We start from the raw sequence: 25,747 nt of genomic DNA, 5'->3' as shown, positions 1-25,747 counted from the left end.
GATCCTGTCTTAATCAGCTCGGAATACCATAATGAAATACCATAGACACGTGGGTTAAACAACAGACATTTATTTTCTCACAGTTCTGAAGGCTGGAATTCCAAGATCAGGGTGCCAGCATGGTTGGGCTGTAGTGAAGTCTCTCTTCTTGGCTTATAGATACCACCTTCTCACTGTGCCTTTACATGGCCTTTCTTCAGGGCATGCACATGGGGGTTGGAAGAAATAGGAGAGAGAGAAAGAAGGATCTCTGGTGTCTCTTCTTAGAAGGATACTAGTTTATTAGATCATGGCTATACCTTTATGATCTTATTAACCTTAATTATTTCCTTAAAGGTCTTATCTCCAATACAGTCACAGTGGGTGTTAGGACTTCATCATATGAATTCTGTGGGGGAATGCAATTCAGTCTTTAGCAGATCCTTTGCCCATCTAAGAAATTAGGTTGACTTGGCTTGATAAAGCAGCTGAATCTTGATTTTGGCTCAAATCATAATCTTAGGGTAGTGGGATCCAGTCCAGAGTTGGGATCTGCACTCAGCGCAGTGTCTGCTTGAGATTCTCTTTCTCCCCCTCCCTCTGCACCTCCCCATGCTCGCCCCTCTCACTCTCTCTCCAATAAATAAATAAAATATTTTTAAAAATTGGGTTGACTTCGGGGCGCCTGGGTGGCTCAGTGGGTTAAGCCTCTACCTTCAGCTCCTCAGCAAGGAGCCTGCTTCCCACTCTCTCTCTGCCTGCCTCTCTGCCTACTTGTGGTCTCTCTCTCTGCCAAATAAATAAATAAAAATCTTTTTTAAAAAAATTGGGTTGACTTTGTATTACTGAACTTCTGAGTTTTAAGAGTTCTTTATATATCATGGATACCACTATCTTATCACATATGTGATTTGCAAATATAGTCTGCCATTCTGTGTGTTGTTTTCCTCTGCTTTTCCATTTTCTCTATATCCCTGCATATTAATCATATCTTTATATTTTCTGTATTTTTGATGCTTTGGCATCTTGACATCTTGCTGACTCTGGAGGGACTGCCCCTCCTAAGGCTAGCCAACTATTGGAGATTGTAAAGAACTCACCTGTAAGCACTCTTTTCATATGCAATATCCCAACTACCTCGTTTATTAGACTGTTAAATGGCAGGCCGCTATTCCCTTGGCTTAATCACCCCAGGTCCAGGTATGAGACAATTAAGGAGAGCCCCTACATCCCAGAGCCTCCTGAAATTATTCAAACTAGCCAACCCTAAAACTGCTTACCTGACCTGTATATTCCTTCCCACAGAAACCGAAATTAAAGCCTCTTCCCTAGGTTTTCCGTCTCATTCCCCCTACCTCCTGACCAAAGCTGGTGCTTCCCCAGGTGGGCCTTTGTGGCATGAAGTGATCCCTTTCTCTTGAGATCTATGAATTTAACAATGTTTTCACTGGCAACCTCCTGATCTGTTGACTTCACCCTTCCTCAATAGTAGTAACCCTTTGTTTTAATACATCCTGGTTTTTAGCAATTTATTATGTGCCCTGCTGGAATTTTCTTTGTGTTTATCCTGGTTAGGGTTCATTGACCTATCTGGATCTGAGGATTTATAGTTTTTATCACATTTGAAAAAAAAGAAAAAAAACCCCTCAGCCACTCTTTTTTCAAATATTTTTTCTGCCCTTTCTTCTCCTCTATTTCTGAGAACATATGCATTAGAATGATTAATATTGTCCCGCAGTCATTCTGGCTTTATTTCAATTTTGTTTCATTATATTTCAAACTCTCTCAGTTCTCCCATTTGGATGGTTTCTATTGTTATGTCTTGAGGACACTGATATTTTCTTCTACAATATCTAATCCAATTTTGGATTCAATTCAGTGAATTTTCACTTTACTTCAGATATTGTATATTTTAGCTCTAGAAGTTCCATTTGGATTTTTTTTTGGTATTCCATTTCTTTCTTCATTATTTTCATGTTTTCTTTTAAATATTTGAGTGTTTTATAACAGCTGTCCTAAAGTTCTTATCTGCTAATAATCATCATTTCTTTATCTCTATTGACTGATTTTTAATTTTCATTATGGGTGATTCTTTTCTGAGTTGTTTTCAAATCTAGTAATTTTAATTTGAATGCAGGCATTATGGCCATTTTAAGATTATTAGGATTTTTTGTTAATTTTTCTTTAAAGAGTTTTAAGTTTGTTTTGACAGCTAATTGAGTTACTTGAAGATCAGCTTGCTCCAAAAGAGCTTGTTTCTAAACTTGTAAGAGCAGATCTAACTTGGCCTTTATTCTAAGTACAGTTTAACCCTACTACTAAGGTATAATCCTTCTGAGATTTCTACTGAATGCCCCAGCTATCCAGCAAGATCTTTCCACAATGGCTGTCAGAAACCTGAGTCTTTTCCTAGCACTGTGATCTCTAAGAATTATTCAGCTTATAGCTTTGAAGATAGCCTTTGATTGGTCATGTAAATTTCACCCTATACATGTCTTGTTGGTCTGAATATTCCAAGAAGCAGATGCCAAGAAGGGACTTGACATGTAAGAAATTTATTGAAGTAAGTGCCTATAGGGAAAAATGGGAAGGGAGCCAGGGATAACTAAGACAGTCATAAGACTGCAATGCACATGTGACCTTCAGAAAGAGAAGAATGAAAGTAAGGTTGAGTGGAAAATAGATTGCACCACAGTTCTAAGGAAGTTTGGGAACCTGATGGAGAATCTTCACACCAAAGTTCCCCATCAAAGCAGTCCTGAATATCTCAGGAACAGGCCTGCCATTATCCTTGATGAACTCAGTCATTAGCTGGATTAACACATGGGAAGTGTGGCTTTCTTGTATATGTGGTGCCAAACTTCACAGTGCAACAACTGGAGCCACTAGTCAATTATGCTCTCCACAGTCAGAGATCCAAGAGGTACATTTTTGTGGCCACCAGAGATTCACTCATTGCAGCACATAGATATACTTCACCTCACAATTTAGAGAAAGACTCCTCCATGATTCCTATTATCCTTTATTCCTGAGAGGAAACTCAGAAGTTGGAGAAAAATGAGACAAATTAAAGCCCTCATAACTGTAATGAATCTCAGGACTGCAACTGTACTCCTTCTCCTCCATGATTCTTTCTGAATTCTCCTCATCTGTATCTATCATTTTGGCAGGTCTTGGTGGCTTACATGGTAGTGTGACCCAAACCTACATTCCTGGATAGTCTGAAACCTTGGTAATCATACCCTTCTCAGTCAGAAGTGGCTGCATGTGTCCATTCCTGGTTACAAAATGTAAGGAAGTACCAGGAGTTGCTCAAATGAATAGCTGGGTTTAACATATATCCCTGACCTCTTCACAAAACAGCAGTTCTATCTCCCCCTGCTGATTAAGACCAATTACCAACAGGGTGATTCTTCTTTTTGACCACTAGACCCTAGGCACAAAGAACCCAAAATTCCACAGCAGCAGCTATAACTTAGTTCAGTAGCACTCTTGCTGTGGCCTCTAACAAGAACAGGCCCCTTTTGAAGACCAGGAACTCCCAATTCCACCAAAGCCCAATTGTGTAAGGATGAGAGTAAAAACTCCCAAGTAAAAACTTCCAGGTCATTGGAAGTGATGGGAACCTCTCCTTCTTCGACGCCTTGTTTCCCAGATCCAGGGAAATACAGCAGCCTATTATTTCTATTGGGATATAGAACTCTATAAATGTCTCTGATTTATATATATTCTACCTCCCGAGGAATGGCACATCATTCTTTTATGAGATTGCCTCTGAACTGCCACTTGAGTTGTACCTTATAAAGACTGGTCCAGTGTTCTGTGAGACTGGTTGCTTTGAGATGATACCATAGGTGATATTACTAGCGACTCCCATGGTCACAGGACCACTGCCACATCTCCTTCAATGTGAAGCAATTGGATGCTACACTGTGTGTATTTACATGCTTGTGGATCAGGTATTCTGAAGGCCCCAGGCTACTGAGAATCTTCAGGTAGGGAAGTATAGCCAAACTCAGAATAGGTATCCCTCTCTTGAAGATGAAACCCTACTCCTTCAAGAATAGAAAAATTCTGACATACTTGACTTGGTGAAGTAGCCAGTTGGTCTTGTCAGAAAATAACAATGTCTGGAGCTTAACATTAGTCTCTATTGCTACAGTTTTCCGTATACAGGTCTCCCACCTCCTTTCACTGGGACCTACTGAAAAATGTGCCCCTGCGTCCTCCCATGGAGCATCATTCTCTGTGTGGTCTTCTGATCTTACGTAATTTGTTCTAGTATACCCACTTCACTTAGCCTCTTTATTCCATCTGTAAGGCAAATCCAGGATTTCTATTTCCCTGACTGTTGGCCATAGATTTTTTCAGGCTTATAAGAGCCTGATTTTGCTACATTTGCTAACATTCTTGCTAGGATGTTAAATCCCATGTTCTGAGATTGTACTCCCAAATCAACGTATTCTTCCTTGTCTAGATTTATATTCTGCTCCCCTTGATCAAATATCCTAAAAATCTAATCCCAGGGGTACTTCCCCAGTTCCTACTGGTAGCTAGCTAATTCTTATAGTTCTTTTGGTAAAGTCAATCACACTCTCTGCAGTTGGATTTCTGAGAGATGCATTTTCATGGCTGTCACACATTCACAGATTAGTATTCAGACAAAGATTGGAAGGGAACCAATGCAGATTTCTAAGTTCCTTCTCTACATAGCTTTTTCTTCACTAGTATGCTGCCTTGCAGACTGTAGCCATGTTGGCCTTCCTGAGCTTATATCCATCCCTACCTCACCAACTCAGCAAAACTGACAGGCTCTCTTTGGATCACTACCTCCCTGTGTTGTGATCCAGAACCTGTAGAAAGCCTGTGTGATCATAGCAACATAGTTGTTTCATATTTTTTTTATTATCTTAGCAATTGCAGACAATAAAGCAAACCTTTTGACTTGTTAAACTTTAATATAAATTACTACCTTCACTACTTCTTTGATAAGGCTAACAGTAAGGAAGGCTAGGAAAAGTAGTTTATATTCCAGGTATTCATGGTTCAGTTAAAAATCATGAGTTTTGGGGTGCCTGGGTGGCTCAGTGGGCTGAGCCTCTGCCTTAGGCTTGGGTCACAGTCTCAGGGTCCTGGGATCGGGTCCTGTGTCAGGCTCTCTGCTCAGCGGGGAGCCTGCTTCCCCTCTTCTCTCTCTCCGCCTGCCTCTCTGTCTGCTTGTGATCTCTCTCTCTCTCCTTGTCAAATAAATAAGTAAAACCTTTTTAAAAAATCATGAATTTTACTACAAAAGAAAAAGCAAAGGACATATATTGGGAGATGATGGTTAATCTGCCTTAGTATTCTGGGGTTACAGCTATTTTCTCTGGGTCCTTGGAAGATATTACTCCAACCATCTTTTGATTTCCATTATGCTGTTGAGAACTCAGTTACCATTCTACCTGTCATTCATTTATAGTGCTCTGTCTTTTTCTCTGACTGCTCTCAACTTTTTTTTCACTAATTGGTGTTGTGTGCTTTCAGGACAGTGTGTCCGAGGGTAGGTTCCATTTTCATTATTCTTAGGATTCAGTGGGATTCCTGAATCTGAGAATTTTTTTTAATCAATTCTGGAAAAGTATTAGCTACCATTTCTTTAAATATTGCCTTCTCTCATTGTATGTCTTCCTTTCAGAATTCTAATAGTTGCACATTTCATCCATGTAGATCCATGTCCCTTAACTTCCACTTTATCTTTCCACTTTATCTTTTCACTTCTTATTTCCCTAGGCTATAATCTGAGTAATTTCTTTAGATCTATTTCTCAGTTCACTAATTCTCTCTTCAGTTCTGTCTAACATACTATGGACTATCCACCAGGATTCTAATTTTAATGATTATATTTTTATTTCTAGATGTTTCACCTTGTTCTTTTTCTAAACCTGCCTGGTTATTTGTGATAGTCTCTTGATTTTCAATCCTACATTTAATAGTCTCTTTATCTCTTTACATATATTAAATAAACCTTTGTCAGTTAAGTATCTGACAAGTTTAATTTATAAAGTTTTTGCAGATTCTGTTTACTGTTTCTGTGAACTCCCATTCATGTTAGCTTATTTCTTTGTGTTTCTTTTTTATTTTTAATAGTGAACTTACATTCACAGGAAATTTATTTGTGAAAATTCTTTAAGATCCTAGTTTAAAATACACTCCTCCGGAGAGGATTTGTGTTTGGTTCTGCCAGCCACCTGGTTTGATCACCACACATTAGTACTTTAGGCTACATTCTAATCTCGGGTTTCTAGGGTAACACATGTAGTGTGAATTCTGACATCAAAACTGTGTGAAGGATGGGTATGGATTCTCAAGGAAAAGCTGTTTTGTTTGTTTCTTTGTTTGTTCACCATCCAGAACCAAGGACAAGACAGACAAACTTCTCTACAATTTGTCTTTAAGGAACAGATATAGTCTAATTCACCCTTTACTAAGTGTATCCCTTTTTAAGGACTCAGCTTTATGTGCAGTTTCCAATACAACTCCCACCTTGCCTAGGCCTAGACTTCATCTGATTTCACCTGAGTGACCTGCTAAAACATTCTCTAAACCACCAATACCTTTTGGCCTTTGATGAGATGTATTATAATTGGAATTTTTTAGGATATCCAGCATACATGTTGTCAGGAACTTGGTAAGCATACTGCCAGGAATGAAAAAGTAGCTTTGCTTTTGATCTAAGAAGTCTGAAACTTCAGAAAATATTCAACTACACCTTCCTAAAGGCAAACAGTTGTGAGTGCTCTGAAGTTTTAAGGAGGAACTGCAGCATGACACCACTAACTCCCCTCCCAATATTTCTTCTTACAAGCTTGCTCAGAGACAATCATGCCTCAGATTCTTACTGATCATTTTTAATATCATTCATTGATTCTTCAGCAAGTCTCCACACTACCAAGGTTGTTTTGAATTTACATATTAAGGTATTTAATTATATAAAAGTACTTGGGGCTGAGTGATAAAATTACAAAGATATAATTTAAGGGGTAACTAGCATCACAAAGCAGGATGTGAAACATATTATTTGTTTAGACATACTATGTATAGTATAAGCAATAAAAAATGGGAGTCTAGGGGAAAAATAGAATCCCAATCATACGAGAGGCTCGTTATGTTAAGAATGAAAAGTTAATACAATGTAGGAGGACCAAATGAGTTAGAAAGAATGAATCAAGTAGATCTGATGCCCTAGTGGCTATCAGATACATGGAAAATGAACAAAGAAACAAAAAACAAAAAAAATCAAGCTGATGCCAACTTTCAACCGGGTAGACCATGCTACCATTTTTAGAAACAAGTAAACCCAGGAGAGAAAGGAAAGCTAGTTTGGGGGAAATTAATCCAATTTAGATAGAGTCAAGATAGAAGAGCAGCATATTTTCCCAAAGGAAAAAGGGAAGAGTGGAAGGCCTAAGAAATGAACTTCAGGGAATGGTGACAGAGAAGAAGGTAGGAAGGTAAATTATTAGTAGAGCAGAAGAGTGTTCGCAGGTGAGAAGAAAACAATGATGTGACAAAGAAAAGATGAGAGTGTTTCAAGAAAGAAAAGATGATTCATGGTATCAAATGTGACAGAAAATCAGGGAAAATAAGGACTTAAGGAAAGCCACTGAATTTGATGATGAGGAAATAATTGGTGCCCATCAAAAGCAAGGTTTTATTATGTGGTAAAAAACAGAAGCCAGGGGCGCCTGGGTGGCTCAGTGGGTTAAGCCGCTGCCTTCGGCTCAGGTCATGATCTCAGGGTCCTGGGATCGAGTCCCACATCGGGCTCTCTGCTCAGCAGGGAGCCTGCTTCCCTCTCTCTCTCTCTGCCTGCCTCTCTGCCTACTTGTGATCTATCTCTGTCAAATGAATAAATAAAATCTTTAAAAAACAAAAACAAAAAACAGAAGCCAGACTCAATATGTAATGGATCATTTTAAGAAAATAAAATGCCCAAAATTCTAGTCTCAGGGTACCTGGGTGGTTCAGTCAGCTGTGTCTGCCTTCAGCTCAGCTCATGATTCCCAGCTTCTGGGTTAGAGCCCCACATCAGCTCCATGCTCAGTGGAGGGGAGGGCTTCTCCCTCCCCCTCTGCCCCTACCGGCTTTCCTGCTCATGCTCCCTTTTTCTCTCTCTCTCAAATAAATAGATAAAATCTTAAAAACAAAATAAAAGAATACCCTAGCAATTTTTGAATGACAATTTCTTATTCTTTCTCTCCAAAAGGGGCTCTGAAATGTGAAAGCTTCAGGCTCCTTCATACCTGGATCTCCCTCTATTAGCCACTAACTCATCCTCTCAACACCCTAACATAGCCATGTTTGTAACATCACCTTACCTGCTCCACTAAGGTAAAAAGACTTTTAGAAAGTCCAATGTAGCCTCAAAAGATGAAAGTTGCGATCTGCTGATCTACACTGGGTTTTCCTAGGATGGAACAGAACTACAATACAAGTATCTCACATTTAACATAGCACAACTCTAGAAAGTGATAATGAATCTGCAGAGATCATTTTTTTTCCTAACTACAAAAGGAGCTATATTATACAATTCTCCTAGAGCTCTAAATGCCAACGCTCTCTGCCTTTTGGCTAAGATAAAGTGTAAAGCTCTAAAGCCACTGTAAAGCCATGCTTACTCTTATATTTAATGAAACATTTTATACTCGAAGAGCAGATAATTGATGTATTTTTCTCTACAGCCAACTTATCTAAACAAATGGGAGACCAAGGCACAAATACCCTTAGAATGTTCACAGGCAGTAACAAGAATAGAGAGCATCTCTACACCAAATGTGTTTTCAAAGGGAATGAAGTCAGGATAAGTTCAGAGAACTTGGACAACAGAACTAAAATTACAGAGCATAACTCTGCATCCTTTGGAAACTCCAAAGGTCCTATGAACAGCTAAATTATTTTTTAATTTTTTTTTTTTTTGAGAGAGAGTGCACATGTGTGGGAGGGTGGAGGGACAGAAGGAGTGGGAGAGCATCTTAAGCAGGTTCAATGCCCATGATGAACCCTGACACAGAGCTCCATCCCAGGACCCTGAGATCAAAAACTAAGCCAAAGGCAGATGCTTAATCAACTGAGCCACCCAGGTGCCCCAATATGCTTTAAAGATTTTAATAATACTGTTCACTGTAATAATTAGTAGCCACAAAGCAATTAGTTAGAGAAGCCCAAGAGATGCTGCCTGAAATGTATATAAATAATCTACTGCTTGGTTTGAAATGTCCATAGATTTTAGAATCATTCATGTGAAACAGTCTAATTCCTAGCATGCATTTCTATTGCATCCCTCTTCTAGGGGGGCAAAAAATCACATTGATTTAGAGCAAAAAAACATTGCTTTATTAGTACCTCATCTTCACACACTGAAGTTCCGTCGAACAGAGGACAGAATGCCTTGTCCTTTGTTAAACCAGGACTGAGACTAGCGCCAGATACTGAAAATGCTGGACCCTGAGCTCCCTCTGGAGGAGGTTAGGACTATCTGATTTCAAAGAGAACTTGAGAATTGTTTTTACTCTTGGACTAGGGGCATATAGACTACATAACCACTGTACACCTGCAATCTATGCAATGCTACCCATTAAATGAAAGCTAGTTGTGAAGAGAAAGAACCTTAACCTAAAATCAGTATGAAAGTCAATCTAAGGCAAAATTCATTTTATTTATTGCTTTGAGGTATACATTTCACAGGGTCATTTATTCTTTCAATGTCATGTGTATCCATACACTTAAATAAAGAAATCAGGAACTCATGGAACAGAGATCTAGTGTTTTGTTCATTTCTGTATTTCCCATGTCTAGAAAGGTGCCTGGAATATTTTAGTGGACGGAGACCATTAATAAACAAATTAAGTAAAGTTATGTAACTTGTCAGGTAGAGAAATGCTATATGAAAAAGTTTAAAAAGATAATAGGAATGGTAAAAGTTATAATTTTAAGTAGAGATGGCTTTAGATATGAGTAAAAGCCAGTAAGGAGGTTGTCCTGTACAATGGGCAAGAAATGTGCATAGGAATTGAGGAATAAAAAGTACTCAAATTCTGGAAATTCTTTCAAGGTATAGCTGTGTAGGGTATAAGAGAAAAAGAGAAGTCAAGGATTACTCTAAGATATTTCCCCTGAGCCAATGGAAGAATGGAGTTACCCTTAACTAAGATGTGGGAAATATGGAGGATCTAGGAGGGAGTAAGGAAGAGATCAGGACCTTAATTCTGGACATGTGAAGTTGGAGATACCTATTATATGTCTCAGTGGAGCAGTTGAATGGGAAATTGGAAATGTGAGTATAGAGTTTAGGGGTCAAATCCAGGCTGGAGAGAGAGAACTGAGAATACTCAGTAAGTAAACAGTATTTAAGACCATGAATCTGGATGAGTTCACCCAGGAGTACAGACAGAAAAGAGAAGGTCTAAAAACTGAGTCCAAATGCTTTTTGATTATTTAAACTACAAAGCCATTATATCTCTTGCTTTCCCTTTGTTTACAGGGCCCACTAAGCTATTATTAGGAGAAACTAACCAGATAAAAAAAAATTCATGATGATTATTGTCCACCATCCCTCCAGACAGCTATAAATCAACCGTCTGGTGATTTTTCTTAGGTCTTCAGATTTCAAAATTAAAGAAAATAAATCTATTCTCTTTCTTTTTCCCAATAACATTTCTTTTTTTTTTCAAGATTTATTTATTTATTTGAGAGAGAGTGAGTGAGTAGAGGTGGTAGGAGAGGCAGAGGGAGAGGGAGAGAATTTTCAAGCAGACTCCCAGCTAAGTGTGGAGACCAACATGGGGCTCAATCTCATGACCCATGAGGTCATTACTTGAACCAAAACCAAGAGTCAGACACAACTATCTAAGCCATCTAGGCACCCTTGCCAATGACATTTTAAAGAAGGGTACTACATTTGTATGCCTTCTGGGAGGTCTCCTTAATAATCACTCATAGCTAATCTATAGCAACTATTTCTCAGCAATCTTAGGATGAATGACAATATATTAGGCAAGACTGAATAAGCCACAGCTACAACTAGTTTTGTTCTGTTCTCTTTTAGTTTGGCTTTCATCTCACCCATTTTAAGTACATACTTCTCATTATCTGACTTCAGGATTACTTTTTTTAGAAAAGAAGAGAAATCATTATAATTCTCTGCTTTTAGAGACCCACCAGTTACCATCTTTTCCTAACATTGTACGGGGAGAATATAGGCAGTTAGGAGACTAGTGGGATAGTAGGATATTTTATTTGTTTCTATATTTTTGCTTTTTATTAAAATGAAAAGAATGCTTTCTTGTTGTTTTGTATTATCTTGTGATTTATGGTTCATACATCACCTAAAATTTCTTGACCATTTTCCTATGCAATTCTGCTGGTAGTTTCACTAACATAGGCCAATTTCCATTTAGGGTCCTTCAATTTATACTTTGGACAGCTGTGCAATTCTGTATTAAGCTAAATTGTCCTCTTCTTGGCATCCCTATGTATTTGCTTCAGATTTTCCTATTTACAGAACTATGCACTTAAAAAGTATGACTTTCTCAACCATGAGTTTGATGAAAATGTCAACTCTGCATCAGCAGTCTACCACATTTGGGGCCTTAGTGAGCACTGAAACTATAAACTACCGTTACTCAGGCCTTGGAAATCCAACTCCTCTGTGAGAGTCAATAAAAGTGCCATAGGAATGGAATAGAAATAACTTAAACACAGAAATCAGGACTATATCATCTTTCAAAGATTCTCCAAGCTCTGGGGTGCTTGGATGGCTCAGTCAGTTAAGCATCTGCCTTTGGCTCAAGTCCTGATCCTAGGGTCCTACGATCAAGACCCGCATCGGGCTCCTTGTTCAGTGGGGATCCTGTTTCTCCCTCTTCCTCTGCCTGCCGCTTTGCCCACTTGTGCTCCTCCTCTCTCTCTCAAATAAATAAATAAAACCTTAAAAAAAAAAAAAACTTAAAGAAAAAGAAGATTCTCCAAGCTCCATTTTTTTTTTAAGATTTTATTTATTTATTTGACAGAGATAAAAAGTAGGCCGAGAGAGGGGGGAAGCAGGCTCTCTGCTCAGCAGAGAGCCCGATGCAGGGCTCAATCCCAGGACTCTGGGATCATGACCTGAGCTGAAGGCAGAGGCTTTAACCCACTGAGCCACCAGGGGCCCCTCCAAGCTCCATCTTAATGTCATCATGTTCTAGCCACCATGAAACATTTTCAGTTGATGTAAGTAACTCATTATTTCAACAATTTGTTTTTTTAAAATGCTTTATAACAAATATTTATAAGACAGAGTCATATGTGGGATGTCTGGGTGGTTCAGTCATTTAAGTGTCTACCTTCAGCTCAGGTCATGATCTCAGAGTCCTGGGATTAAGCCGGGAGCTTGACGCAGGACTCAATCCCAGAACCCTGAGATCATGACCTGAACTAAAGGCAGATGCTTAACCAACTGAGTCATCCAGGCACCCCTCCACTACCAAAGCTCTTAAACTGAACCTCTAGTTCTAGTCATGATGGAGTAGCAGGTATTGGTCTTAACTTAAGCAATAATAAAACCGGACAAAACATGTAAAACAACTGTTTTCATCAGAAATATAAAGGCCCTAAATATATATGCACCTAATAATAGAACTTCAAAATGCATAAAGCAACTACTAATAGAATGGAAAGGAGAAACAGACAAATCTACAGACATAAAGATTTCAGTATTCCCCCATCAGCAGCTGATAAGACAGGTAGACTAAAAATCAGTAAAGATATGAGACCTAAATACACGATCAAGCAACTTGACCTAATTGTCATTTATAGAATACTACACCCAACTTCAGCAAAATACATGTATTTTCAAGAATAATTCTTTTCAGGGCACCTGGGTGGCTTAGTGGGTTGAAGCCTCTGCCTTCGGCTCGGGTCATGATCCCAGGATCATGGGATCGAGCCCCGATTTGGGCTCTCTGCTCAGCAGGGAGACTGCTTCCTCCTCTCTCTGTGTTTGCCTCTCTGTCTACTTGTGATCTCTGTCAAATAAATAAATAAAATCTTCTTTAAAAAAAAAAAGAATAATTCTTTTCAAGGGGTGCCTGGGTAGTTGAGTCATTTGAGCATCTGACTTTTGGTTTCAGCCTGGATCAAGATCTCATGGTTATGGGATATAGCCCCAGACTCTGCACAGAGTCTGCTTGAGATCCTTTCTCTGTCTCCCTCTGCCCCTCCCCTCCACTTTCTCTCTCTCTAAAATGAATAAGTAAAACTTTAAAAATGAGTAAGTAAAACTTTAAAAAGAAGAAAAATTCTTTTCAAGTGTATACATTCTTTTCAAGATCATTCAACATTCACTAAGATAGACCATATTCTGGGACATAAAATAAGTCTTAATGGATTTAAAAGGGCTGAAATAATATATTCTCTGACCATAATGTAATTAAATTAAATTAAAATGGAATTAAATTAAAAAATGAAAACACTAAGATACTTGAAACAGACCTAAATAGTTGATAATTGGACAACTCACACCTTTTTAAAAAATATTTTATTTAGTCATTTGACAGAGAAAGACCATGAGCAGGGGGAGGGGCAGAGGGACAAGCAGATATCCTGCTGAGCATGGAGGCCAATGTGGGGCTCCATCCCAGAACTCTGAGATCATGACCTGAGCTGAAATCAGACCCTTAACCAACTGACTGATCCACCCAGCTACCCCTCAAACAACACATTTCCAAAGAAATCTTAAGGGAAATTAGGAAATATTTTTAACTGATTGAAATAATACCATTTAAATTTGTGGCCTGCAGTTAAAGGGACATTTAAAGGATTATTGACTGATCATATAAGAAAAGATTTTCATTGATCCCAGCTCCACCTTCAGGAACTAGAAAAGAAAAGTAAGTGAAAAAACTGCTTCCTCTACTCATAACATTTATGACACTAGTTGGAGTTAGCCCACAGGTTACAGGTTCAGTCCAAGACTGTCCCCCATTCCAGACTCCAGTCACAAGTTTGGGCCTCTTCTATTTCTCACCAACTGGCTATAAATCAGGAGTTCCCACAACCTCCTTCTTGGGTCTAATAATTTGCTAGAATGGCTCACAGAACTCAGGAAAGTGCTTTACTTGGTATTATCAGTTTTTGTATAGGATAAATTCAGAAACAGCCAAATGAAAGAGATGCATATGCCAAAATATGTGGGAAGAAGGGCAGATTTTCCATGCTTTCTCTGGGCGTGTCATTCTCCCAAGACCTCAACGTATTGACCAACTGGAAAGCTCTCCTAACCTTTGTTTAGGGCTTTCATGGAGGGTCCATTATATAGACATGATCAGTTAAATCTTTGGCTATTGGTGATGAGTTCAATCTCTAGTCTTTCTCCTCCTCCTAGAGGTCAGACCTGAAAATTTTAATCCTTTTGTCACAGGGATAGTTTCTCTGGGAACCAGCCCCCTTACTCTTGGAGTCACAACTCATTAGCATAAACTCAGGTGTGGTTAAAAGGAGTTTCATTATCATAAACTTAGATATAGGGGTGCCTGGCTGGCTCAGTGGGTATAGCAAGTGACTCTTGATCTCGGGGTTGTAAATTTGAGCCCCATATTGGACGTAGAGATTACTTAAAAATAAATAAGTAAATAAATGAAAATCAGGGATGGTTGTAAGGAATTGAATATGAATAACAAAAGATGCTCTTCTCATCCCCATTAGTTAGAAAATTATAAGTGTTTTTAGGAACTCTGTGCCAGGAACAGGTGATGAAGGCCAAACACACAAATTTCTTATATCACAACATCACAAAGAACAAATTAAACCCAAAATAAAAAGAGGGAAAAATAACAAAGATAAATCAATAGATCATAAATCAATAAAACTGGCAAAAAACAATAGAAATAATCAATGAAATCAAAAGCTGGTTCTCTGAAAAAAATTATTAAAACTGATAAACCTGTAGCTAGAGTTACCAAGAAAAAAGAAAACACAAATCACCAATACAAGAAACGATAAAGGGGACATCCTACCCTTAGATCTTACCAACTTTAAAATAACAAGAGAAAAATGATAATCAATGTTATGCCAATAAAATCAGCAACTTTGATGAAATGAATAAATCCTCTGAAAGAGGCAAATTACCAAAACTGATACAAAGAGAAATAAGAGATGTGGATATTTCTATATTTATTAAATAAATTTAAGGAAATTGAATTTGTATATTAAAATACTTCCACAAAGAAAATTCCAGGCTTCACTGGCCTCTGTGGTGAGTTCTAGCAAACATTTAAGGAGAATATAAAATCAATCCTACACAAATTCTTTCAGAAAAGAAAGAAAGAGGGAACACTTCCCAACTAGTTATAAAGCACCATTAAGACAGATACCAAAACTAAACAAGGACAATAAAAGGAAAAAAAGGGACTAAAATCCTTCATTAATGTAAGTGCCAAAATCCTTAATAAAATATTAACCAATCAAATCCAAAATAACATAAAAAGGATCAAGTGGAATTTAATCCTGGAAATGTAGAGTTGATTTAACAGTCAAATATCAGTTAATATAATTCACAATAACAGAATAAAGAAGAAAAACATATAAACATCTCAGTTGACATGGGAGAAGAATTTAACAAAGTTTAATGCCTTTTCTTAATAAGGACACTGAGCAAAGAGAAACAGAAGGAACCCTTTTTTTTTTTTAAAGATTTTATTTATTTATTTGACAGAGAGAGATCACAAGTAGACAGAAAGGCAGGCAGAGAGAGAGATAGAGGGAAGCAGGCTCCCTGCTGAGCAGAGAGCCCGATGCGGGACTCGATCCCAGGACCGTGAGATCGTGACCCGAGCCGAAGGCAGCGGCTTAACCCACTGAGCCACCCAGGCGCCCCAGAAGGAACCTTTCTTAATGTAATAAAATTAATGTAATAAAAATCATCTACATAAAATCTATAACTAATATCATACTTAATGGGAAAAAGCTGAATGTTTTTCCTCTGGTATAGGAAAAAAAGGTATGGATGTCCACTCTCACTACTTCTGTTCAATATTATCACATGTCCTAGTCAGTACAACAAGGTGAGAAAAAGTAATAAAAAGCATACATTGGAAAGGAAGAAGTAAAACTATTTTTATCTGTAGATGTTATGATTACTTATGTGGAAAATCATAAGGAATAGACCAAAAAAAAAGAAGGAAGAAAGGAAGGAACAAATAAAGGAACGAGGCAAGGAAACCTACTAGAACCAATAAACGAATTTTGCAAAGTCTCAGAATACAAGATCAATATAGAAAAACAAATTGTACTTCTGTATATTAGCAAAACTAACTAGAAGATATTTTAAAAAATACCATTAATAATGCATCAAAAAACCAAAACATATAGAAATAAATTTAGTGAATAATGTATAAGACTTCTGTAAAATATTAGAAATTAAAGATCTAAATAAGAAATTAAAGATCTAAATAAATGGAGAGTTTATACCATGCTCATGTATTGCGAGACTTAATATTATTAAGATACCAATTTTCAGGGCACCTGGGTGGCTCAGTGGGTTGAGCCTCTGCCTTCAGCTCAGGTCATGATCTCAGAGTCCTGGGATTGAGCCCTACATTGGGCTCTCTGCTCAGCGGGGAGCCTACTTCCCCCTCTCTATCTGCCTGCCTCTCTGCCTACTTGTGATCTCTCTGTCATATAAATAAATAAAATCTTAAAAATAAAATACCAATTTTCCTCAAATTGATGTATACAGATTTAACACAATCCCAATTAAAATCCAAGTAAGCATTTTTGTAGAAATTGAATCCAATGATACTGATGTAAGATCAACAAATATACAAATGGAACAGATAAGAGGCAGACTTGTTATCTGTTGAACCTACTAGAGGGAACAAGTTTTAATTTCCCTGGAGATTAGTTGCTAAAAGTAACAGGAGTTCTGTTAGAATGGTATCTTATGTTTAACAATCTCAGGTATGAATTCTAATCAACCTTAAAATGAGATGAAAAGAGACTACAATAGTGTAATAAAGAAATGTTTTCTTTTGTTTTTCATATCTATTTAGTAAATACAAATCAGGTACATCCCTGGTAAAACACCAGATAATCCTTTTTGATTGTTGTCGTTTTTTGAAGAATAGTAAAATCAAGAATTTTCTTAGTGTGCATTTATGGGTTGTATATAATTTGGAATAGAAAAAGTCTGTACCACATAAAAGGCACTATAGATGGAACTAGGAAACTGGAAGAGTACTGGGAGTTGTTTAAAAGAATAAAAGAATTCTCAACTCAGTGGAATTTAAATAAAAACAAAAGAAAAAGAAATAAAGAATTTAGCTAACATTTGAATAATTTTCAGGTATTTTATAAATGCTACAAATGCCTTTACAGCTAAGAATGTATTTTTAACCATGGAAGGGAAAGAACAGCCTTTAAAACAATGGGTCAGATATTTCATTAAGAACTCACTTCAGGGGGCGCCTGGGTGGCTCAGTGGGTTAAAGCCTCTGCCTTCAGCTCAGGTCATGATCCCAGGGTCCTGGGATCGAGCCCCACATTGGGCTCTCTGCTCAGTAGAACTCACTTCAGGAAGCCTGAGCATTAGTAGGAAATAAAACACACTAAAGGTTATGTGACTAGCAGAGGGCAGAGATCAGCCTAAGTACAGGGTGTGTCATGACAGTATGTGTTACTTACTCAGTAATCATGGCAAGTAAAGAAGCAGGCAGAGAGAGGAGATGACTTCATAATTCTAAACCAACAGAAATCTTAGAAGAAAAATAAGAAAAGAGTGAATGGCTTGCTGACAAAACAAAGCTGGAGGATGCTAATGTAAGACGTGTGGCTGTCTTAGTAGCCCATGTTACATTTCTATTGTATATAAGATAAGACTTGCCAATTTGTATTTTTCAGCTTTAAAAGAAAAGACACTACCAGAAAAAAAAAATCTGTTTCTCTTCAAATTCTTCCCCTTAAAATGGCCATCTCCACCCTAAAATCAGAAACCAAGCCAATAAGAACCAGCAATAAGAACTAAAATATATGCTGCCAAAACTTTGACTGTATTAAGTTATATGTTAACAATATATTCTATGTAAACTACTAATTGATAAATGTGCTGGTCAAGCCAAAAGATTTGTTTCAATATTTTCCTCTACTTCTGCCCTTTTAAATGCACATCATGATATGTTTAAATGCTGTTCTAGAAAGTTCAGTGTGGAACCAAATCCATAATTCATGCTTATCAAGTATAATTGTTCAAAAATGTTTGGTGCTCCCAGACACTGGGACTCACTTCATTACACAATTTGAAACTTTTCCTTCTATAATTATAAAGTTCTGAACCAAAGCTAAGAATGACCATTAATCATACATAACTAAGATAATAGATCAAATAAAATTATTTGATTCAACATAAGTTGCTGTTTTATTAGGATGTACCAGTCAGACAATTTGTTTAGTGTTCAAATCAAGAAAACATGAATAATTTAAAGATTAATGTAAAAACAAATTTAGGTGAATATACATATAACTACACAGGATTTATGATATATCTGTAGAATTCTCTAGTCAGTATTTTTTCATGTATGTAATATTAATAAAAAGGATTATTTAAAACCATTCAACAATTCTGGGATTCCCTGAATTTTCCAGCAGCTGCATTTTCTACTCTACATCTGGCAGGTTCTTCTTCCTTTCAGTTTGTACATTTCCTGTATTCCAAAAAGTAAATAAAAACAGTACCTTAATTGAGGAAATGGTGACTCTTTGGCTAAGGAAATACAGCCACAGATAAGCACTTGTATTTTGCAACTGGGGTTTGTTTTATAAGGGAGACTACTTAGCAAAGTATTACTCATGATCATCATGACAGAATGGAAGGTGGCTTTGTGTGGACTTTTTCCTCTCTTATCTAACTCATCAGCAGTAATTTAGGTTTTCTCTTAGATCATATTATCTATTCAGGGTATGTATATACTAATTCAGTATACATTTAAGATGTCTGAAAGAATTGAAGGTACAACTAGGAAACACTTGGATCTGAGTAGGTAACTCAAAACCAAGTCAATGACACAGCCAAGAATATAACAAAAAGGTTGCTATTTCCTATCTTGTACTTCTAAAAACATGTCGTACTCTTGTGCTTTAAAGTAACAAACTACTGGGGTGCCGGGGTGGCTTAGTGGGTTAAAGCGTCTGCCTTTGGCTCAGGTCATGATCCCAGGGTCCTGGGATGGAGCCCTGCATAGGGCTCTCTGCTCAGCAGGGAGCCTCCTTCCCCCACTTCTCTCTGCCTGCCTCTGCCTACTTGTGATCTCTGTCTGTGAAATAAATAAACAAAATCTTTAAAGTAACAAACTACCAACTCATAATTTAGGACATTTTCCTAATTCTGGCATTAATGTATTGAAAGTGTTTGGACTAGCCTTACATGCAATTTCACTGGCGTCTCAGAACTGCATATGAAGAGATAACACAAAGAAACTACAACCATCGTTGATGACTACTCTAATAACTCTGTTTCAAGGTCACTCTTAAAAAGGTCACTTTTACACAGTTCTACACCACATAAGCAAGGAGATGTTTCCCCTTCCAATTTATTTATGTATTTTTTAAATGAAAGAACTGTCTGAAGAGTTCCTTTCTTTCTGTGTTGGAATATAAATTTAGTGCCAGACGCTCTCATAGGATAAACACAGGCAGCACACTACTGGGAGCCTAATACACAAACTCAGGAGTCTCGTTTTAGTCATTCAAAAAGTATGCAAAGGGTGTGCTGCTCAACATCCTGGGACATCAGTAAGTCACCCAAGTTTAAGAATTTAAAGCCACCTTATCACTTCCTATAGTGAACTAAAAGATGACCATTAAAGACTTTCTTGTTCTGTCTAGAAAATATCTCTTTCCTGCAAAGAGGACTATGGAATTCTTAAGTTCTAAGCCAAAAATAAGGCACAAGCATCAATATGAAGATGAACAGAACAGTTATCTGGTAACTCTTTAATCCAAATGACTTAGAGACTGAATAGACATAGGGAAAATACCTTTAATATGGTTTGGAAGTTTCGCTATTTTTCTAATTTCTCCAAATTTCCTTAATAACTATGCACTAACTTTATCATGAATAAAAAATGTAAGCAATTTTATTTATAAAATAAGAAACTGGGGCGCCTGGGTGGCTCAGTGGGTTAAGCTGCTGCCTTCGGCTCAGGTCATGATCCCAGGGTTCTGGGATCGAGTCCCGCATCGGGCTCTCTGCTCAGCAGGGAGCCTGCTTCCTCCTCTCTCTCTCTCTGCCTGTCTCTCTGCCTACTTGTGATCTCTCTCTGTCAAATGAATAATAAAAAATCTTAAAAAAAAAAAAAAAGAAACTGATATAATGAAATTGATGACCTTATAAATGTGTAGAATAGAAGGCCATCTACATGATTTAATTAAGTGGGTGCTGAGCACAATTCCCCTCCCTTAAAGAGTGTCTTTAGAGAGTATGCATTTGGGTACTGAGGATCTTCAAGATTTCTGAATAAAATCCAAGACTCTGGTGGGTAGGGATTGGGACTTTTTTTTTTTTTAAGATTTATTTATTTATTTGAGAGAGATAGAGAGGAGATAGGTCAGAGGGAGAAGTAGACTCCCTGCTGAGCAGAGAGCCCGATGTGGGACTCAATTCTGGGACTCCAGGATCATGACCTGAGCCGAAGGCAGTCGCCCAACCAACTGAGCCACCCAGGTGCCCCAAACATCTTTTTTTAAATGAAGATTTTATTTATTTATTTGACAGACAAAGATCACAAGCAGGTAGAGAAACAGGCAGAGAAAGAGGAGGAAGCAGGCTCCCTGCTGAGCAGAGAGCCTGATGCAGGACTCGATCCCAGGACCCCGAGATCAGGGCCCAAGCCGAAGGCAGAGGCTTAACCCACTCAGCCACGCAGGCGCCCCAGGACTGGGACATTTTAAAACAGTTATCTGATAGCTGGCTGAGAACAAATCTTATATAGAACAATAGGTGGACAGCAAAGATAAACTGAAAACAGGAAGGGAGGATCTAATGATAAATACATACGTTCCTGTGGCTAGTATAACTATATGTTCACAACATTATTTGTTTCCTCTGGCATGGTTTACCTGCCCAATATTATGTAATACACATAACATACATAATACTTTCCCTGGGTACCATATATTCTAATCACTCAACCTTCAAATGAGGGCTGGTATTGATTACCCCCCCAAAATAACTTTTATTTAACATGTCATTTTAAGAGAATACAGACCTATTTCTCATGTTCAAAGACTACATAACTTTGAATTTTTATATAACTTTCCAATAGTAATAACTAAATTTACATACCAAGTCAAGGGCTCCAAATGACATTCCATACTAAAACTATAAACAGAAAAGTTTTACCTCATGTTTTTCTTGATTTTCATCCACATTAAGTAAAGTTGGTATTTTAGATGAATCTGTTTTCTTTGATTCCCTCTTCAGCACTTTTATCTGTTTAACTTTTGCAGAAATATATACAATGACAACTTGTTATTCCTACCTTTAAATTTTACTTTCCTTTCTAAGAGTTTCAAATAGAAATTCTGATATCTACTAAAGTCAATTTCTCAGTTTATTATAATGGAACTGAATAAATCATCAGTTGTAATGGTAAAATATGCCAATCATAAATGATCTATTTTATAACTTTACAAATAGCCTACCAGGTATTAAAAGAAGACATTTATTTTTTAAAAATTCTGCCCATAACTGTTAAGTGGATCAGATAATTCCTTTTGAACTGTACAAGTGCTATTTTCTTGCTATTATAGTTACTTTTCACAAGGTGTCACTATTCTTCAAAGAAACAAAACATTTACTGTGCAAAAAAAAAAAAAAAAAAAGTTTCATTTTAAGAGCTCAGTACATGTTATAAATCTTAATTTACTAAATTTTGAATGTCTGAAGCACATACATTCCTACTATTATCTGGGCAAAATTCATGGGGAAACAAAGGAAATTGATTTGCTCTAGATCGTAGACCAAACCAAAACCACATTCCTCAAATACTGTCCTGAAGTTTCATTGAGCCAAGGAAAAATATGCATTTTAAAGTGTTCTCAATTCTTCTTTAAAAATTCTCTCCTTCAAGTCTTACCCCTTATTTGACTATGAGAGAAAAATCTCTCCTCAGCTGATATTTTTCACAGCAATTTACTATCTTTTATCTAAATCACATCATAAATGTAAGTTATCTTACAAAAAAAGATCTTCTTATAAAAGATACTATCTGAAAATTTTTAAAGCTGGACGACAAATACGTACCTTCCATTCCTTTCACCTCCTTGGGCTGTACCGTGAAAGGTAGTTCTGGGAAATGGAATTCCTTCCTGTCAGATCTGGAAAAATTCAGCTTTCTTTTGTTTCCATTTGCCATTTGGTCATTTGGACCTGTTCGCTCATTAAATACACTCTTCTCCATTTGGTTCTAAACAAGCAAATAAACAAGAGTTAATTTGAAAAAAAGATGTATAACTGTTTTGGGTTTTTAAAAAGATTTTATTTATTTATTTGACAGCGATCACAAGTAGGCAGAGAGGAAGGCAGAGAGAGAGGAGGAGGCAGGCTCCCTGCTGAGCAGAGAGCCTGATGCAGTACTTGATCCCAGGACACTGGGATCATGACTTGAGCCTAAGGCAGAGGCTTTAACCCACTGAGCCATCCAGATGCCCAGTATACCTGTTTTTTGAATGATAAGCCTAAAATTGCCATCCATTTGGGAGGTAATAAGTAAGATGGCATAAAATGTCTATATTTGCAAAGTTATTTTAATAATTAATAAATAGAAATCTGGGGTGCTTCGGTGGCTCACTGGGTTAAGCAGCTGCCTTCAACTCAGATTATGATCCAGAGGTCCTGGGATCAAGCCCTACATAGGGCTCCCTGATCAGCTGGGAGTCTGTTTCTCCCTCTCCCTCTGCCCTACTGCCCACTTGTATGCTCCATCTCTTTCTCTCTCAAATAAACAAATAAAAATCTAAAAAAAAAAAAAAAAAAAGTAGAATACCATTTAAACACATAAACATCAAATTCCAATAAAAGTTTCATAAAGCAAACTTTTAAAAATATACTGGATATTCTAAGAATAATAGTGTTGATCAGGAGAACTATCATCTTAACTTTTAATTTATAATCCTCTTCATTGTACCCTGACTTTGGACAAATTACTTAGCTCATTTTATTAATTTATTTTTCTATTTACAAAATGATGTACTCTGGACACAGGGAGAGCCCAGGATTCTAGAAAACCTTTTTGTTTTTATTTTTTAATATTTAAAAATTTTAAATTTTAAAATTATTAAATTTAAAATATTTTAAAATTTTTTAAATTTAAAATTTTTTAAGTAAATAAACTTTGTATTTTATTTTTTAAAAATAGGTAAACCTATTTTTTTTTTTTTACCTATTTTTGCTCATTTGGTAACAGTCAATAAAAACTCTCCAAAGTTAATGAACACTCTACCACCATGCAATGTGTAGTATCCCACTGTGTGGCTTTATGTTAATATGCTTACTGGGTCACTTGCTCTTAGATAGATTTGTGTTACTCTCTATTTTTTATTATTATAAATAACATTATGCTTCGATTTTCAATCAGCTATTTCCCTATGTAAAAAATGAGGGAATGAATGACACGGATTACATTTTTCTAGTAAAAGATCTGATGTATCTATTTGGTAATTGCCTTTAATCTATAAAATGTTAAAAACATTTTTGGGGGAGTGAAAGACCAAAAAGTCTTGTAACTTTTTTTTTAAGATTTTTTCCTTCTTTTTTTAATTTTTAAAATTTTTTTTTTAAGATTTTTAACTTATTTGACAGAGAGAGAGAGAGATCACAAGTAGGCAGAGAGGCAGGCAGAGAGAGAGAGAGGAGGAAGCAGGCTCCCTGCTGAGCAGAGAGCCCGATGCAGGACTCGATCCCAGGACCCTGAGATCATGACCTGAGCCGAAGGCAGCGGCTTAACCCACTGAGCCACCCAGGCAACCTCTTTTTTTTTTTTTTTTTTTTAAAGTAATCTCTACAACCAATGTGGGGCTCAAACTCATGACCCTGAGATCAAGAGTTGTATGCTGTTCTGACTGAGCCAACAGGTGCCCCAAGTCTTGTAACTTTGAAGGGTGAAAATCTTAACTTTTTTTGTGCAAGTCACACATAAAATACACAAATCAAATTTTAAGAAATTAACCAAAATTGTGAAAGCACTAAGGAAATGATGACTTATTTTCATCTCAGAAAAAAAAGCTAGGTGGCCTGGGTGGCTCAGTAGATTAAAGCTTCTGCTTTCGGCTCAGGTCATGATCCCAGGGTCCTGGGATTGAGCCCTGCATCAGGCTCTCTGCTCTGCTTGGCAGGGTGCCTGCTTCCTCCTCTCTTTCTGCTTCCCTGTCTGCCTACTTGTGATCTCTGTCTGTCAAATAAATAAATAAAATCTTAAAAAAAAAAAAAAAGCTAAAAGCACATTTTTAAAAATTATTTTTTAAATTTTATTTTAGAGAGATTGTGTATTTGAGCGGGTGGCGAAGTACAGAAGGAGAGAGAGAGAGAGAGAACATCAAGGAGACTACACACTCAGTGCGGAGCCCACTGAGGGGCTCAATCTCATGACCCTGAGATCATGACCTAAGCTGAAATCCAGAGCTGGACGCTTAACCAAGTGAGCCACCCAGGCTAGAGCCCCAAATATAGAAAACAAGGATTTGGTGAGGAGGGAGTCAAGGATAATGTTGAAAGAGGCCATGTTTTAGGGGCTCCTGGGTGGATCATTCAGTAAAGCATCTGTGGGATAGAGCCTCTCATCAGGTTCCCTGCTCAGCAGGGACCTGTTTCTTCCTCTCCCTCTGCCACTTCCGCTGCTTTGTGGACTCTCTCTCTGTGTCAAATAAATAAATAAGAATCTTAACTCCCCCCGCAAAAAAAGAAGAAGCCATGTTTTAATGACTAACTTCTTGCCTTACTTGAGTGGGACTTATATCCTCTTGTTTGCTATTAGGCATAAGCTGTCCAATAGATTGTGAAGAAGTACGTCTCTTTTTTGCTCGTTCAGTCAACCTATTATTTAAAAATGAATACAAAGTTATTAGAACTCCCCAGAAGTACTTCTGTTTTAGCTTCAATAATGAAGAAGTTATATTGTGGTAGTCTAAAGTGTGAATAGTGAGTGGCCAAAATGCAATTGTGAGTGTGTAAGTGCCAACTGCTCTACGTAGGTGAAAACAGAGCAGAGAACAACTTGCTTATGGCTAACATCAGCGGTAAAAACCATATTGTGGGATTACTCTAGCTGGCCTACTTAGTCACTTATATCTACTTTAAATCTGGAGCTCTCTCTCTCCCCCTCTTTTGTTTTTCTTTAAGTAGGCTCTACACCCAACACGGGGCTTGAACTTACAACCCTGAGATCAAGAGTCATGTGCTCTACAGACTGAGCCAGCTGGGTGCCCATAAATATGGCTCTCCTAACTACTGGGTTTCTCAATTTCTGAGTTTGCTGTCCCATTCTGGTTACAACTACGGCTACTGCAACCATGGTGTTGGGATCATCTCAAAAATGAATAGGCTCTTGCAGTCTGTAGTCTGCTGTACCTTTGGATTGAAAGAGAAATGTCCACTTGCCCACCTCTGCAGACCCCTCAGCTTCACAACTTACAGTCTAAACCAGTCTGCTAGTATTGGTTTGGGATACTGAAGGTAGTCTCCTTCCTCAGGTTGATTCACAGTAGT

At 37.5% G+C, this 25,747-nt stretch overlaps 1 protein-coding gene across 2 annotated transcripts in view; it reads right to left on the bottom strand.

Moving 5' to 3' along the window:
• LOC116586568 (serine/threonine-protein phosphatase 2A catalytic subunit alpha isoform) overlaps positions 1–25,747 on the bottom strand; it is a 133,647-nt gene that overhangs the window by 57,410 nt on the left and 50,490 nt on the right. Inside the window, exons 10-13 of one of the 2 annotated variants that reach the window (XM_032336714.1) lie at positions 24,982–25,075; positions 22,289–22,451; positions 21,386–21,483; positions 17,782–17,968 (exon numbers count right to left, since the gene is read on the bottom strand). In XM_032336714.1, the coding sequence (XP_032192605.1) occupies positions 17,840–17,968; positions 21,386–21,483; positions 22,289–22,451; positions 24,982–25,075 (484 nt within the window). In that variant the 3' untranslated portion in view covers positions 17,782–17,839. Of the gene's footprint in view, positions 1–17,781; positions 17,969–21,385; positions 21,484–22,288; positions 22,452–24,981; positions 25,076–25,747 lie in introns of those variants that run through there. The other variant, XM_032336716.1, reaches the window with a different exon arrangement.

Source organism: Mustela erminea, chromosome 3 (assembly GCF_009829155.1).
Source record: "Mustela erminea isolate mMusErm1 chromosome 3, mMusErm1.Pri, whole genome shotgun sequence".
Classification (NCBI taxonomy): Eukaryota; Metazoa; Chordata; class Mammalia; order Carnivora; family Mustelidae; genus Mustela; species Mustela erminea.
The sequence above is the reverse complement of the archived record's forward strand: the minus strand, read 5'-3'. Positions and strand labels throughout refer to the sequence as shown.